We start from the raw sequence: 18,016 nt of genomic DNA on the forward strand, positions 1-18,016 counted from the left end.
ATCTCTCCCCTCCCCTCCACATGTTTCTTGTACTTTCCCATTCTTCTTTATCACGAGGGCCCTCTTCCTTCCTGCGCCATTGTCACATTGAAGCAGTCACCCTAATAGGTCAGCTCCACGGCCCCTTCCCCCCGCCCCCCCACCCCTGGCCACACAGCCAATACTGTAAATCAACTGCCATTTGTAGTGATCCCATCATGACCTTCTGCCCTTCTGCGGTCCCTTCTAGCACACGGCGTGTGGATAATTCCAACACGAGACTGGTGGTCCAAATTGAAAAGGATCCAGGTAAGAAGATACCTTCTTTCTCTCTTTCCAAACGATGTATTTATGTTGTTATATAGATGGATTCCTTCAGTCCAAAAAGGGGAGGTGACTCCTCATTCTTTTTAATCATTGTGGAGGTAAGGTAGGTCTTGGTAAATATACTGACTGGAAAAAGAAAACTATACAAGTAGATTGACCAAGCATCCTGATTTGGTTTAGAAATGCTTTACTCCATCATTAGGAATTGACCCGGTACCTGTTTGGTATTGAATGGCTCTGTCATTTAAGACGCTTTAGTTTGTGCGTGACAAAAGTCAAATACAGACTCTAAACCTTGCTGTGGGTCTCATAGCCAAAAATTCATAGGAAAACCATCAGCATGATGATGTCCTCAAAGGCAAACCATTCTAGGACCTAAAATTCAGAAGTTTTCAGATACTTCTGAAAACATGAAGCTATGGAAGGATTTATCTGCTAGGAAATTGTGTCACTTTGTTCTTGCTATGATCGATTTCTTTTGCAACCATTCTACCTTTCTCTTCATCTCAGAACCAGGAGTTTAACTGTTCTCTATTTTTATTCACCCCACCCTCTCTCCTGTGCCAAACATTTTGTCTAGGAAGAACTGTATCATATGATTATCTATATTTGAATTGCATATACATGATGAATTTGAAATCATAATTTGCAATTTGAAAATACCTGGAGAGAGAGGATTATTCTTTGTTGACCCAAAGTTCAACTTGTCAGTACAACTTGGTGGGGGTGGATGGGCTACAGATGTCTCTGATGCGCATCTGTGGGACTCTGTGACACTGCAGGGCCATTGATATTAGGCATATGGATGGTTTCACAAGTGCATCGTGCCTCTAGTGGTTCATAATTGCTGTCTCATTTTCATCAAATAATGCAGATGTGTGGTCAAGGTGTTCTACAAAGATCTCCACTTTAGTGGTTTAAGTTGTTTTGCTTTATTTAAATATCAAACAGTTTGAACAATTAGTCAAAAGTTAATTCCCTCATTCAGGCCTTTCCTTTAAAGGTGGCAGAGACTCGAAGTAATGTCTAATTAGCGTCTCCGGATGCCTGCTGATTCATCACCGAAAATGAATAGAATCTCAGGTCAGGCAGGCTTAATCTGCATAGAAGATTAAGCATACTGATACCTCATTAGACTACATGACATGACTCAGCCCACAGAACAGTTTATTCCTCGCCATTAATCATTATTAGGTTATAATAGGCAGTAGCTTATAGATTTCTTACAGGTGGATCAGCTCTTCCTTACACGGGTTCACTTGGGGCCGGTGTTCACCTTCCTGTGCCCCCAGTCATGGTTCCTTTCCCCAAGGTATGGAGCTGGGGAGCCCTGTTCAGATCTGCAGCTTCTAACGCCGCCTCTACTCCAATAGGAGATCTAGAAGGGAGACTTGAGTTTTGTTTTTAGGCACTTCCTCCGTGGGGCAACTCTGCTTCCCTGACTTTCCAGACCCAGAATCTACTCCCAAACATAAGATGCTTGCTCCTAAGATAAGAGTACCAAATGCAAACTGAGTACCGAAGGTCTCCCAGACCCTTCTAGCACTTCCTCCACCCACAAGACCACAAAGCAGGAGGACTTCCAAGTCTATCCAGTCTTCTCTTGAACAAGTTTCTGTCCTTCATCATGAGAGGTCTGATAGAGGGAATGAAAGGGAGATTCAAGGAAATGCACCATGAACCCCCAATTCCACACATCCCCAAACATTCCATCATTCTGTCTCCTTTCCTGTAGCCTTCCTTCACTCCTCTCTGGGTGTCTTTATCCATGCAATTAGATGGCTGAAATTAAACAAGCAAACAAGCGACAGCTGACAATGCTGAGTCTTGGCAACTGTGCAGAAAAGTTAGAACCCCAGTCACTGCAGGTGGGGCGGGGGGGCGGATATGAACATGATGCAGCCATTCTGAGAATGGTGGCTGCTCCCAGATATTTTACCCAAGAGAAACAAAAACTTGTGTTCACATGAACTTCCGCTCATGAATATTTTTGGTGGATTTGCTTATAATCCCAAAGACTGGAAGTAAGCCAAGTGTCCTCCACCTGCATGAATGAATAAGTAAGCCTTAGTACATGCATACCACGGAATACTACTTAACACTGAACCAGAACAGATCACTGCTCTGGATGACGATGTGGAGGAATCCCAAATGTGTGATTCTACTCCGTGGTTCCGTGCCTGTGCATTTATTAAGACTCAGAGGATTACCCACTAGAAAAGATAAATTTTACTCTATTAAAGCCATTCCTAAATAAGTCTGAGTTTTATATATATAATTTAAAATCAATAAATTGTTTTAATGTAATATATCTATGTGTATATAATGTGTAAAAATATTTGTACATAAGATATAGTACTAACAGTATCGTATATAGGATAGAATATATATGTGTATATATATATGTATATAAGTTGATGGTGTTTATTGTCTATAAATGATTCCTCAATGACTTTGATTTCTTTTTTTTTATTTTTTTTGATGTTTATTTAATCTTTAGAGAGAGAAAGACAGAGTATGAATGGGGGTGAGGCACAGACACAGGGAGACACAGAATCTGAAGTAGGCTCTAGGCTCTGAGCTGTCAGCACAGAGCCTGATGTGGGACTTGAACTCACAAACCATGAGATCATGACCTGCGCTGAAGTTGGACGCTTAACCAATTGAGCCACCCAGGTGCTCCATCAATGACTTTGATTTCAAAAAAGCCCCTGGAGTTACTTGACAGAAGTGTTCTTAAAAACAAAATTTTCTTAAAGAAGCTCTATGATCTATGGCGCTATCCATTATTCAACAGATTATTTAGCTAGTCCCTATTGCATGATAGTGCTTCCACCAATATTGGGATACAAAAATAAGCAAATTCGGACATAGATCTGTCTTCCTTCACTTTATGTCTTCTTCTTTTTTTAAGCGAATTTATTTACTTTGAGAGAGAGAGAGAATCCCAAGCAGGCTCTGCACTGTCAGCATGGAGCCTGATGTGGGGCTCGAACTCACAAATTGTAAGATCATGACCTGAGCCAATATCTAGAGTTCATGTCTTCTTCACTTCACTTTCTCCACTTCACTGGAGAAATCAGATGTGAATCAGATAATCACACACACACACACACACACACACACACACACACTAACACACACATTCCAATAGTGACCAGTGCTTCAGAGCAGAGGACCATGGTGCTGAGAGCCTGTCATTGGGGGTTTGGCCCAGCAGAGGGGTCAATGGAGGCTTCCCGGAAGTGGTGATGGAGATGAGGTCTGAAGAATAATAAGTGTTAAAATGCCAGAGAGGAATGGAAGACGCGCCCAGACAGAGAGATGGGTATCTACAAAGGCCCAGGCTGGGAAGGAGCAGGGGAGTCATTACTGAGACAAGTTCTGTGCTGAGCATAAGGGAGAAGGGAGGGGGAGGTCTGTGTGAAGTGAGGATGGAGATTGAAGTAGGGAGCAGACCCCACGTGCCCCTCATGTGCCTGTATATCCTAGGTTTGCTCCTAGGGCACTGACTGTCCTAGCTTTATACCTGGGAATGCTAAATTATAGGGGACCCTGTTAAAGGCAAAGAAGAGAAAACTTGTTCCCATCTTAAGAGCATTGGGAAACCACTAAGGTCCTTAAGTTATGGGGTTGAGGGGTCCTAGAGAGCATATTCAACTCCTCGATTTGTAAAGCTCACTCTGGCTGTGGTTTAGAGAATAGATTGGGTGGCAGGTCACATGACTAGTGTGGCTGTCCACTTGAGAAATACTGTAGCTTACAGTAGGGTAGGGGTAATGCAAGTGGGGAGAGGTAGAAAGATGCCAATGCTATTTGCAGCGAGGTGCTTTGGGGGCTCAGTCGGTTACGCATCTGGCTCTTGATCTTAGCTCAGGTCATGAGCTCACCATTTGTGGGTTTGAGCCCTGTGTTGGGCTCTGTGCCAACAGCTCAGAGCCAGAGCCTGCTTGAGATTCTGCCTCTCCCTCTCTCTGCCCCCCCCCCCCCCCCCACAAATAAACTTTAAAAAAAAAGTATTTGAAGAAAGTAAAATTGAGAGGCTGGGGTGTGAAGGAGTGGAAACTGAGATCCCTGGGTGACAGCTGAGCGGGTGGTAGTACCGTTTACTGAGGTGGGCAACAGAAGGGCGCCTGACGTGGGCCTGTTGGAGGTGAGGAGCATTGGAGACATAAAGGAGCAGATGTTCAGTAAGCAAGTAGGTTCACAGGCTGAGTGCTTGACAAGAGACCTCAGCTGGAGCTGTGAATTTGTAAGTCAACTGCATTCAGACGGTAGTTTAATCCATTTGCATAGGTGAGATTGCCCAGAAAGAAACTAAGGGGGAAAAAATAAGATGGTCTCCCAAAATCAACAAAAAGGAGCCAAGTATCTAAAAAGCCTGATTTACCTTTACTCAAATGACAGCTCGCTGATTCCTAGGTCTGAGTAGACAGAAGTAAGTACCCACTGATGATATTTCTTGTTCTGCCTTTAGGGAATGATGACAATAATCTTAACTCCATCTTTTATGAGCACCTGACAAGGGCCCTACAGGAGTCCCTCTGTGGAGATTTAGTTCTCGGTCGATGGGGTAACTACAGCTCCGGCGATTGCTTTATTTTGGCTTCAGACTACCTCAACGCTTTTGTTCACCTGATTGAAATCGGAAATGGTCTTGTCACCTTTCAACTTCGAGGCCTGGAATTTCGAGGTAAGAATTTCTTCGTTTTGGAAGTTGTTGGAAGCCAGTTGCCTAAATTTATTATTGTGCAAAGCTTTAATAAGAGGCCACAATGGGGGCACCTGGGGGTTCTGTCGGTTGAGCATCCACCTCTTGATTTTGGCTCAGGTCATGATCTCACGGTTTCATGGGTTCGGGCCCCACATCGGGCTCTGCACTGTGAGTGGAGACTGCTTGAAATTCTCCTTCTCTCTCTCAGCCTCTCTCCTGCTTGCACTCTGTCTCTCTCAAAATAAATAAGTAAATAAACTTAAAAAAAAAAAAAGTCACCATGAAAGAGGAAGAATTTAATGCCCGTCTTACAGATTGAGAATCAGGGAGCTGATTCTGAATGCCTTTATTTATGAATTCTGCTATAAATAAATCCCAGTCGTCTGAGGGAACAAAGAAGTGAAGCATATCATCCTGTGTAAACCTCTGGAGTGGCAAGTCAGAACTTTGGTTTTAATTTTTCTTGAAAAAACTCAGAAGTGACGGGAGACCACGGCACATGCGTGGGCTCCGTGTGGAGTCAGCCAGAAACAGAACCTGGGTCTGTGGGTTTCGGGTATTGTGGTCTGTAACGGAAAATCATTTGGTGCCTGAACTGTCCTTTTCCACTATCAAAAAAGAGGAAGAATGGCTGCCTCTATAAAGGTGTGTGATTTCAGTGAGATCGTGTATATGCGGACACTGTGTGGATGCTTACTGCTTTGCAGTTAATGAGCTGATCTGGAAAACATGACCCCAGTTTGTCCATGAATCTGACACTGGCACTGTGTGGTGGAGCATGCAGCGATTAGCTTGACCCACATGTTCATGTTGCTGCCCCCTGTATTCTTTGTTTACTCCCTCATCCAGTGCATGTCTTTCTAACACCTCCTCCATGTCAGGCCAAGTTCTAATGCTGGAGAGGCAATGCGTACATGACCTGAAGGACCCTTGCCCTTGTGATGTGTACCTTCAGTGGGAGATGTGGAAAGCGAACAAGGAAACTGATGAGCAAACTAATTAGCCCTAGTGGAAAGCGCTAGGAAGGAGATGGGACCACTGACCTAATTCACACTTTAGGAGATTGTTCCGATACCTGTGGGCAGACTGTCCTCCAAGGGAGAAAAAGCAGAAGCAGGAAGGCCATGGAGGAGTGTCTCACTGTCACCCAACTGGGAGAAGAAGGTGGAGACAGGGAAGCACAGGGAGATTTGGAGGTGGGAAGGGCTGGGCTCGGTGTTGGGGGATCCGGGGAAAAGGAGGCTCAGCCTGCTCCCCGGTTTCCAGCTTGAGTGCCTGGGTGGAGAGAGGTGCATTTATGGAGACAGGGAAGCCTGAATGAAGAACAGGACTTTGGAGTCTGGGAGTGTAATCAAGAGCTCCATTTTGGATATTTGTTTTTTTAAATGCCCTTGATTCATCTAAGTGAATCTCTCAAGTAGCTAAGTGGACATGCAAGCCTTCTGTTCATTCAGGAGATGTTTAGCAAGCACAGGGCTAGGTGCCGTGATGACAGAAGTGAAGGACCCCACCTTAGGCAGCTTGCTGACTGGAGACTCATCCTGAGTGACCACTGCCCAGGGAGATGAGTGTCGTGGCAGCGTTGTGCATGGGGCACTGTGGGGACCAGAGCGGGGGGACTGGGATCAGAGTGGAGTCTGAGTCAGCATAGGAGAGGCTGCAGTTGGAGGGGAGAGGTGGGCAGAGGTGTGATGATAAAGAGGCCCCAAATAGCCAGATATGGCTTCCAGATGATTTGGGAGAAAGGGGTCCCAGACTCTGGAAAGGTGAGTAGGAGCCTGGTCGCCACTATCCGGAACCTCTGAGTGACAAAAAGAAACCTTATAGCCAAGAACAAATTGCCACTACTTTATATCTTCAACACAATTACCTAATTCGTTAACCAAGTCTTTTGGTTCTAAGCATTAGTTTTATGAATATCTATTCTGTTTATTAGCATTCCTATATAAATTTTTACAAAAGATTATTATTTTTTTTTTAGAATGTGGGTTCTGTGCTTTAGGCACATGTTCTGTGCATCCTTAAAAACATTAGGAATCTAATTCAGAGAGCTTATTTTGGAAAAGGTTATGGGGCCGAAGGAGTAGTGATCGGATTCTGCAGGACAAATGGAGAAGCAGTGTGTCCCTGAAATTTTGCACAAACACCAGAAAATGCCACTGGAGGTGGTGGAAATTGTTTTTGGTGCAACAATGCAACAGACTTGTCTCTAGTGAGTGCTTTTGGGTTTTCCTGGACTTCAAAGGAAGAATTTTAAGTTAGCCTCGTTGAACCTGAGTTCTAATAGCTAATAGCCTCTATTACAAGTTCCATGCAGCTTACAGCGTCTTTGGCAAATTGGCCTGATGTTTGAGTTTAAAGGTTTCAAGGTCAACTGGACCTGAGAAGCATGCACCAATTTGTCCCTAACCCCACGCGTCACACACAGGCGTGCTTCTTCCTCCACCGCCCTGAATGTTTGGGCTTTACCTCATATCATTTTGGAGGGTGAAATCAACCGCCCACAAAACTTAATGGTTTCAGACAACAAGGGGATGTCTTCTTTCTCGCGGTTGTGAGGGTGGCTGGTAGTTCTGTCACTCCCGCCCTGGGTCGCTCGTGCAGCTGCGTTCAGCCAGAAGATGAATGAGGCCAGAAGGTCCAAGGTGCCACATCCAGACGAGGCTACCAGCTCTGGCCCCCTGTCCTCCAGATGCTGCTCCATGTCTGGTGGGCTGGCTCGGTGTGGTCTGGGTGACTGTGAGGCCCCTCCTGGCCCAGTGTCTGGGACAGGCAGCGTGTCACTACCATCACATCCTATTGGCTGAGGCCATCCCCAGCGACAGCTCCAATACATGTGGCCCTAACACATTGCATGTGTCACTGGGGCCAATCTCATAACAACACACCAGGCTCCTGAAACTACCTCAGAGGAAACACGAAGGAGGCTCAGAACCGCCATATGTGGTCAGGCCATTGTGTTAGGTGAGGCCATTGTGTTAGGTGAGGCTGCCCAAGAGTGTCTCCCTAAGTGATTTTTCTTCTTCTTGCCAATCACTGACGAAATGTAACCTGCCTACAAGAATGGCCTAAGCATAATAATAATATCTTGAGAACACATTACCGGTTAACCTGCTCCAATACCACTCACTCCCGAAAAGTACATTTCTTTGACTTAGTTGCACTGTAGTCTGGAACACAGAGAGAGTGTGACAAAATCTAAGTTATGCTTTAGTTGCAGGAGGAATCCGGTTGACCTAAAATGACTCTTCTCTTTATATCTCTCTTTGCAATATGTGCTCCAGTATTCCCAGGGAAGATCTTGTTTTCTTTCTCCTCCTTGAGTATTTTTTTAAGATATCCCTTCAGTATTTCACTTTTTTTTCAAATTCCCTATTTTCCCAAATAGCAGGCTTTATATTTGGGTCAAATTTGACCTACTTCGGTACAACCTGGGGCAGTCAGAATACGGCTGTGCTGGTTCTCCTTTCAGAAGCACACTGCAGCCGTCAGTGCAGACATGAGCCGCTCATGGCTCAGACTGACTCTCAGGAAATGAATAAGGCACTCCGGAGGAAGGTAGCCTCCCACGGCCAGGGAGCAAGAGATCCACCTGTCTATTTCTCACTGCAGAGGATGCATTTGTATCAATAGGAGTTTTTAGTTGCAAGCAACAGATATCAACTCTAGCTAACTCAACCAGGAGAAGGGTTTGTTGGAAGATATTACACAGGGCACAGACTCTCTAAGAAGCCTGGAGAAGCAGGCTTGGTGGCTGTAGATCAAGAGCCGTGTTTAAAATCACACTGCCGTGCTGATCTCACAAAGCAGTCACATCTTGGCTCGGGGGTCCAGGTCACCACCCTTATTTATTTTATCGACACCCTGGCCCTGTGTGCCGAATGCTACTGCAGGTCTGGCTGCTGCCCCACAAATCTGGAGGAATAGCGCTGGCCACCATGTCCCTTATAGAATATGTGCCATGTGTCTATGGCCATACCACCCTGAACGTGCCTGGTCTCATCTGATCTCGGAAGCTAAGCAGGGTCGGGCCTGGTTAGTACTTGGATGGGAGAATATGTGCCATGAGCCAGCTTCTTTGTGTCACCAGCTCATTCATCAAAATCTGGGGTATATCTGATGGATGAAGCTGAAACCATATACGTATGCTCTAGATGCAAGGAGGCTGGGAAAGAGAGTGTCTACTTCTCAGCTCTTAGAAGGGGAAATGATCACCACCTCTCACCGAGACTCATCATATGAGTACATTGGTTGAAGTCAAGCTAGCAGCTGTCATAATTAAATCTCACATCTCAATGGGATGCCTATGTTGCACTCACATAGGGTCCAGTCAGTGAGAGGAAGTGGTGGGGGTAGGGGATGGTTCCCTTCCACACCATCAATGGTCCTGTCTAATAGAAGCTCTACCTCTTCCCCAGTGCATCACTTTTGAGGTAATCCTGGGCTTCAACATCAAGCTGGAAAAGGGTGGAGGATTGCCTGAAAGACTGCTTTGGGACAGCTCTAAATCTGGAATATACCATTTACTCCTACATCCTATTGCTTAGAAGTGACATAGGTGTAAGAGAAGTCAGGAAATGTCTAGCTCTGAGTACCCAGAAGAAAAAGTAAAAGTGTTTGGTGAACAGTTAGCCAGTCTGGTGTACTGGGTAATTTTCCAAACATAGGATAGAGGTTTAGATCCTGGGTAGCCCAAAAGAATAATTAAGGTCCATGGCACATCATATTTCTGTCAGCTGTTACCATAGGGAATGATTGAAACCAATTCAATCAAAAATACAAATAAGGAAGCCAGATTTTTCTATCCAACTCTTTTTGGCTCCTGCCTCCTTGGGTAGCAGTAAATTCTTTTCTTGTTCTTACAGAAACAAGATAGTGCTTCTGCTGCTCTCGGGTTTATGAGTATTACTTGCATTTACCCAACCAGGGAGCCTCTCAGGAAACCATTCAAGACTTGACAGATTAATCATTGGCTTGAAATCGAAGTCAGGGCAACAGATAATGCACTTCAGGAGGCCAATGGTGTGAGGGGTACCAGGTCCAAGGTTTTTCAAAAGAAATGGAATCCATTGGATTTTAAGTCCCATTTAACCATCATTCAAGTAGGTGGACACAGAAAAAGGGAAAAGCGAAGTTCGATTATCTGTTCAATCCATTTCCATTCTCCTTTAGCCATCCAGGTGAGCCAGGCTGAGGGGTCACCATTTTTGTTAGAAGGGGAGGAAAATGAAGGAGGAATCACAGTGTTGCAAACCAAAGAAGTCAGGCAACTTGAAGATACTGTCTGAAGAGGGGAAGAATTAAGAATAAGGAGCAAAAGTAAAAGGCACTGGAGGGAGCCTTTTATGAGCTGCATGTGAGCTCCGAGCTAGGGAGAGAGCACTGGCCTGTGAAGGTGACATCCACCCTCAGAATGGCCACAGTCCCATTGCTTCCTCCCACTTAATTAATGGAAAAGCCAGGCTCCAGAAGATGAATGCTATCTGCAGGCTCACAGCTCATTAGTGCTGGAACTAGGCAAACCCACGTGACTCTCTATCTCTTAGCCAGAACATCTCTTTCTGCCTGACCCTTTTACCTTCTTTCTTTTTTCCTTTGGGATATTTGTTTGGATTTGTACTGTAATGCTTATTTAGTTTTATAAAACACTCAGTAAACTGGGGTAGAATGCCTTCAATCACTTGGACATCCTTTCAAAAGCTCCACATTATTTTTCCAGTTGCAAAAAAAATGCAACCCCCAAACCCACTTTATCTGAGGGTATTTAACAGAGCATCACAAATGACTTGGCCTCTCAGATTCTCGACTCCATTGTCAGAGCCTCGGTGTGATTTCTAAGTTCCTAGTGTCTTTCCAGCTCTGACAGCCTATCAAGTCAGGAGATATAAAATATTTTCACCATATGATACACTCAGGGAAAAGTTGAACCTCTCCTCTCTGCCGGAGTCAGAGTATAAGTCTCTCCCAGGGAGTAGGTGCTATTGGTGGGCATCCCAGTCTTGAGGCCATGGCTGGTGTCAAGGGGAAGGATGAGCAGTTGTTGACTTCTTGCTAATATGGTGTGAGACCTCACAGGGGAGGTTGGCATGCTCGAGCATTCATGCACTGGCTAGCGATAGGGTTGGGCATCAGAGGCACCACCACAGCAGTGAGTAGAATGAAGGGATTTCAGGCAAACGGAAGGAGTTTGCTCTAATGACAATGACGGAGTCCCCAGGGCTGGGAGGATGGAACCCATGCTAACTCATCTCATGTCACAGGAGAGGAGAGGGAACATATGGCCCAGATGCACATAAGAGGTGGGCAGAAAGACGGAAGGATGGATGGAGTGGGGAAATAGAGTTGGCCTGTATGATGAGCTCACTTGAGGTGAGAGGTCATGATTTTCAAGGAAGACCTGTTATGTAGTCACTCGTGTTTTTTCTAAGCCACATTCAGCTTCAAGGGTGCAGGTATAGAATGGCAGAGTTGGCCTCCATTAGGATTGAGACTGAGTTGACTGAGTGCCAGAAAGTAAAACAAGGACAAGGAAAGTGACAGCATATGCAAGGGTGTGATGATGTCTGCAGTGCCTGGCCTTGAAATGCAAGCTGAGAGGTAAGGGGGCAAGGGGATGAGAAGGGGAAACAGGACCTGGTGAAGGGCTTTCTGGATCCCAGAAAGGTGCCGCAGTTGTAGAAGTTGTGATATTAGAGGAGATGAGCTGGGAAGGTAGGAGGTGGTTGCTGGAAAGTAGGATGTTTGAAACGAACATTCATAGAGGGCCAACAGTCTTTGGTAATTATAGTCATGGATCGTGGCCATGGCAGTGAGTGGCTGAGGTTGGGTGAATGAGATCATTAGAGGAGTGGGGGTCAGGGTGCTGCAAACTCAAGAGTGATCAGCCAGAAGTATGCTGGACAGTGACAGTGACCCTGAGCCAGTATCTCCACTCAAGGTCTCGGAGTGCCCTAGAGAGGGCCATGGAAGATGTCAATGAAGGAGAATGGTGTGGGGTAGACAGAGAGAACAGCCTGACAGCATCACTGAAAAGCAAGAGAATGTCTTCCGTCTGCCTCAGAACCAGGGGCGAGAGAGAGGAGTGCAGGAGAACAGTCATCCCCACTTGGGGACGAAGAGCTAGCTTTCCAATATGGCACCGAGGAGAAGGGGAGAACATTCAGAGAGGTTGAGGAATAGATCATGAGTTCCCAAGGGCACAGCAAAAAGATCTCAAGAGTTGGTGGCCTGGGTGGAAGTTGGGTGGTAGATAAGATCAGGTCATAAAATGTGATTGATACAGTACTATGGAAATTAGGCTACAGGGGGTCCTGGGATCCCCATGGCAAATGATATGAACTGCCATAAAGCAACCTTCTCTCAAGGGGGATGAAGCAGATCCTGTCATCTCAGGCTGGGTCACATGCATGGGAGGTTTTGAGGCTGCTGAGATGAAATTTAGTTATGCATGCAGCTTTCATTATCCTCATTAATATAGGATTGCTACATTTTTATCAGAGCAAGATCCAGATTTTTCCAGAAATCTTCTTAGGGGGCCTCTTCAGAAATATTAAAGTGTCATTTGATAAAGTGGGTTTTTGGAAAGCCCAAGAAACACGGTATTAGAAATGCATGATGTTATGTGGACACTTACCTTTTCTATTAGTTGCCTTGCTACAATTTTCCATCAAATTACTTTTTTCAGTATTTCTTTATGATGAATGATACGGCATTTGTGTATATTTTATATATTGTATATACATTCCTATGGGATCGAATACTTCCAGTGTTTGCTCGTACAGTAGCTCAAACAAAACACAACCAGTAGTATGGATTACTTTGTCCTCTTGTTTAGACCAAAGTCGTGATGAAAATTATGTTTGTTTTTAGGTGTTTGTATAGATCATGCATCTTTGGGATCAGGATATTACCATGATGTGTAGACGTGTGGCCACATGTGGTGGATGGTCAGTAAATGTCTCCTGGCGATACAATAACAAGTAATAATTTAAAAACCAAAGCTTATTTTCAGTATTCTTGCAAAGTTGGTATATGCAGCTCTTTATTCATGCAGGCTGTGATATATTGATTGAACCGAGTTCTGTTAGACGGTGAGACTCTCAAAGGCTAAGGTTCCTTACCTTAGTCATGCCCCTCCCCCAGTGCGTTGACTGGATCACCTAGGATGCCCAGTAAATATCGGTTGAGTGAGAAAGTAAAGGCAGTCTAAGGGTTCCTGAGCATCAGTTCTTTGCCAGGCACCATACCAAGCACTTCATCTATAGTCCTCAGCATATTCCAGAATATTCCTTATAATAACTCTATAAAGTGAGAAGGTATTATTGTCCACATTTGAGACATAAAAAAATATTGGGAGAAGGAGACTCCAGGCTTCACAGTCACCAGGGGTAGAGGAGGGGTATGCATCCCTGGATGGGAATGTCCCCTAAATAGGCCACACTGCCTTGGAGGGAATGGAGGGAGGAGAGAGGGAGGAGGGAAGAAGGAAGGAAGGAAAGGATTTTTTTCAAAATTCTCTCTGGTTGTTGAGACTTATAAGTTTTACCTGAAAGCAGGTCTTAAATATTAATATGGCACCACCACTGTTAGCAGCTCAGTTTCTGGAATGATCTACCTGCCTTAGCAACCGTGAAACCCAGATGGCTCTTGCAGAATGAACATGGAAAGCAAAGGCACAGTTATCAGGATGTAGCCACACATTACCGTCGGATCTGGAAAATATCAAAAATGGGGTTTATGTTCCTGTTTGTGTGAGATGTTATCAGCCATCTCATAGTCTGGCTAACACCCCATAATCACTAGCCTGTGGGGACATTTTAAAAATATCTGTGTAACCTAATCTTATCTAAAGTTAATCCAACCCAAACCTTTCTCCTTAGTGGTGACGCCATAGCTGTCCCACTAATCTTGAAACTCTCTAGAATTCTTTCTTCTCTGTGGCAACATTCAGGTCATTAGCGAGTCCTTAGTTCCTACATCTTTGTGGCTCGAGTAATCTGTTAAATCTCTTGGTTCCAAACTTTACCCCTACAATAATAGGTTCTCCATTCAGAATTCCTAAACACATATTTGTCTTCATTTCAAATTATGTGACACGTGAGTGAGAGAGACAGAGCCAGACTTGTCTAAATAGCAAGTCTGGGAAGAAAAGAGGTTTTGCTGTTGAACATGCAAAGAGTCCACATACTTTTAAAACAATTTTTTTAATGTTTATTGTATTTTTGAGAGAGACAGAGACAGAGCATGAGGTGGGGGTGGGGGAGCTGGGCAGAGAGAGAAGGAGACACAGAATCCAAAGCACATTCCAGGCTCTGGGCTGTCAGCACAGAGCCCAATGTAGGGCTCAAACCCACAAACCATGAGATCACAACCTGAATGGAAATCAAGAGTTGGGCATTTAACTGACTGAGCCACCCAGGTGCCCCAGAGAGTCCACATATTTTAACGACACTCAAAAATAAATTTGTGGGAGAAAAGTACAATAATACAACTCAGAATGAAATATGAATGAGAGAGTGACTTACCTGTGTAAGGTCAAGTGCACTGGTCTCATCATCTGTAAGTGGGCCAAGAATGGAAGAAAAGCCGTATCATTCACAGAGATGATGATGATGTAATTCAAGGCTTCTTGTACCTGTGCTTCAAACCTGCCCAATATAAGTTACCATGTACCTGAAGTGCTTTTTGGTGCATTTCATGTTCTCTTATGGGCTGGTAGAAAGAAAGTAAACTCAGAGAACTTCTGCTTCTAATCTGTTTAACCTTATTAGACAGCGTATGCTAAGAGGAAAATCCTGATTTTAAATTCAGAAGACCAGCCCCTTCTACCGGAGAGGCTGCTTTGGAGACCCAGTGTTTTATTTACAAAAAAAAGGAGAAATTGCACGTGCATAGCCAGGTTACTGTGGGCCATAAATGAGATGCTACCAGAGAGATCACTTTTCAAGGTGACTAATATTACATTGGTAGGTGATGTTTTGAAATCAAAATTCTCTGAGAGAAAACAACGCTGTTTCACCGGAAGGTATTCCACCGTTTTTAAAATCCAGCGGCCCAGACAGGTCATAAGAAATTTTTTATTCGTATGGAGATGTCTTGAAAGAAATTGAGTCTCCTTGGAATGTAAAATGGTTACAACAAAAGCCTCTGCTGTGACCACAAAATCAACCACGTATAAATCATTCTAACATATTTTCCCCCTACCATACCCTGGGCCAATACACTTCTTCTAGATTCTCTGTGTGATCCTTGAAAGGTGGCCAGCTGCAGTGTTGCTGAAGGCCTGGACTTTGGGACCAGCAGAGAAATTGTCCAGTAAAATCATAAAGAGCTAAAACCCCTCAGTGTCTCTTTTTTTTTTTAATATTTTTATTTATTTCTAGGAGAGAGAGAGAGACAGCATGAGCAGGGGAGGGTCAGAGAGAGAGGGAGATACAGACTCTGAAACAGGCTCCAGTCTCTGAGCTGGCAGTCAGCACAGAGGCCGACGCGGGGCTCAAACCCACAAACCGCGAGATCATGACCCAAGCGAAAGTTGGACGCTTAACCGACTAAGCCACCCAGGCTCCCCTGTCAGTGTCTCAATAGACCAATTCTACTCCTTGACTTACTTCTGCTGTGTGACCTTGGTCATGTCTCATATTCTTGGCAACCTATTTCTCTCTCTTTAAGTGTGGATTAATTTCAAGTGTGGATTAATATCAAATGGCTGCGTAGCCATCAGGAATGGGATGTATGATAGGGCAGCTTTACGTATAAACATATTAATCATTGTAATGATTGTTTCTTCCCAGAAATTGAATCTGGTGAAGTCTAGCAGATGGAAACGCCTCTTCTTGGGCAGATAGCTGGGGACAGAAAACCTGCCTGTACCTTTAAGCTCCAGTTCCAGGATTCTGTGTAGGAGAAGTACACACGGTGGAGGAGGGGCTGAGAAAGGCATCTCCATGCCTTTCCTGAAAACAAACAAACAAACAAACAAACAAACAAATGAAAAAACAACAACCCCGCACTATGACTTTCCTGAAAATGACAATAATTTTAAAAGTTTAAAATGCCTTCTCATATTATTTCTTTTGGTCACATTATGGCCCTTGATATAACCAACCAGCAAGAGGCAATGATAGTTTAGATGTCCAGCCTTCCTGTTGTGGATGCTGTCCCTGTTGTCATCTCTGTCATGGTATGTGTGACACACTTTAGAAGCACACTGAGGAGGGTGCTTCTCCAAGGACAGCTCGCTGGGGCTGAGGCCTGCCTCACCCATCTTGTGTTTCCAGCACACGACATGCATGGGTGAGGTCCAAATGTTTGTGGAAGTGATCTACTGTGAACTTAGCTTTGACCATTTTCTGGTGTCATCCTCCTTCTGCGGCCCTGAGCAATTTGGGAATGATCTTAACTATGACCTCAGAAAGGAATGCAATTTATAAAATACACACACACACATCCCAGAGTGTGTGTCTCTAAGCCCACTTGCAGCTTGAATCAAAAGCCCTGGCTTAATCCTATCCCTGCCTAATTATAGTCCACTCCATGGCCAGGGACTGATTCTCTCCTGGAAGTCCCCTCCTGGTTACCTCATTGCACACACATGTAAAACGCCAGCCCCATATCTGGCACGCAGGCCCAGTGAAGGCAGTGACCATATGAAAACACAGTGCAAATAAATGTCTAGCAAAGTTATTTTAAAACATGATCACTGGATAAGACTAAACACAATAATGATAATACATGCCGTTTTCTGGGGAATCCAGTTAGTCGGATTCGTTGGGACAGCTGAGCGGTTTGTCAAGATACTCTTATCAGATAAGGAAAAAAATTGGAGGGTCAGGAGGCCCAATCTTTACAATATGTTGTGCATTTAGGCTTCACTGTGCATGTTGTAAAACAAGGTTGTAAGACTAGCTGACATTTTCTTTTGGCGCAGCCTTCCCACTGCAGGGGACCTCTTTTTTTGAGTTTATTTATTTTAGAGAAAGAAAGAGATAGAGTGAAAGTGGGGTGTAAGGAAAGAGAGAGACAGAGAGAATCCCAAGCAGGCTCTGAGCTGTCAGCACAGAGCCCAATGCAGGGCCCCAACTCACAAACCGTGAGATCATGACCTAAGCTGAAATCAGAGATTTAATCAACTGACCAACCCAGGTGCCCCTGTAGGGGACCGTTTTTAATGTGTCCCCTTCACATAAGTGGCTGGGTCTCCCCTTCATTTCCTCTGACCCCCTGGCAAACAACCTCTTCCTTACCTCCTGTCCCCATCACTTTTCACCTGAAGTGGGACTGTGGGTGGTAGGCTTCCTGTCCCCAGCCCCTTCTTAACTCCCCCAAAACTACAGGGGAATCTTCCGTAACTGCAAGCTTTACCCATGTTTCCTTGAGATTCAAAAATCCCCACTGCCTGCCTGTTACCTACAGAATTAAAGTGCACATGCCTCCTGGGAGTCAAGTTCCCACACAAGCCGGCCTGCCTGAGTCCCCTCTCCTGTGGCCCAGGCTTCCCGGCCTGGATGGCCCCTTCCCCACGGGGTTGTCTGGAATGGAAGCAGTGACACTGGGTGGAATTTTGGTTACCAAACCTTCTGTTCAGCCCATTCTCTTTGGCTTCCCGACTGTTCCAAGGGGATGTCAGCTCTACCTCCAGCCCGGCTGGACCAGGAAACCGGGGACCCGTACAAACCGGCCACACAGAATATCTCCATTCCTAGGCTTAAAATTCACTGCTGCTCAGTCCACAGTAATTGTCAGAACTGGGTGGACAGAAATGATCCATAGTGAAGACTTCCCCAAAAGGATCAAGTTCTCCTGCTCTCACGACTCTCTAAAATCTGCCCTTGGGAGTTGGGAGACAGGAGGCCTTTAGAGAATCACATTCCTAAGGCTGACGTGGTTCCGCCACCGATAGAAATGCTCTCCCTTTATTGCACAGCTCGTAATTTCTGGGCAATGTCCTGAAGGATGGTATTCCCCATGTCGCACAATGTACCTTTTATTAGGATC

At 44.9% G+C, this 18,016-nt stretch overlaps 1 protein-coding gene across 1 annotated transcript in view; it reads left to right on the forward strand.

Moving 5' to 3' along the window:
- PCNX2 (pecanex 2) overlaps nucleotides 1-18,016 on the forward strand; it is a 300,964-nt gene that overhangs the window by 238,862 nt on the left and 44,086 nt on the right. Inside the window, exons 24-25 of the mRNA XM_039248833.1 lie at nucleotides 230-288; nucleotides 4,784-4,999. Of these exons, the coding sequence (XP_039104764.1) occupies nucleotides 230-288; nucleotides 4,784-4,999 (275 nt within the window). The remainder of the gene's footprint in view (nucleotides 1-229; nucleotides 289-4,783; nucleotides 5,000-18,016) is intronic.

The sequence above is a fragment of the Hyaena hyaena genome, unplaced genomic scaffold (genome assembly GCF_003009895.1).
Source record: "Hyaena hyaena isolate Hyena2069 unplaced genomic scaffold, ASM300989v1 scaffold_319, whole genome shotgun sequence".
Classification (NCBI taxonomy): Eukaryota; Metazoa; Chordata; class Mammalia; order Carnivora; family Hyaenidae; genus Hyaena; species Hyaena hyaena.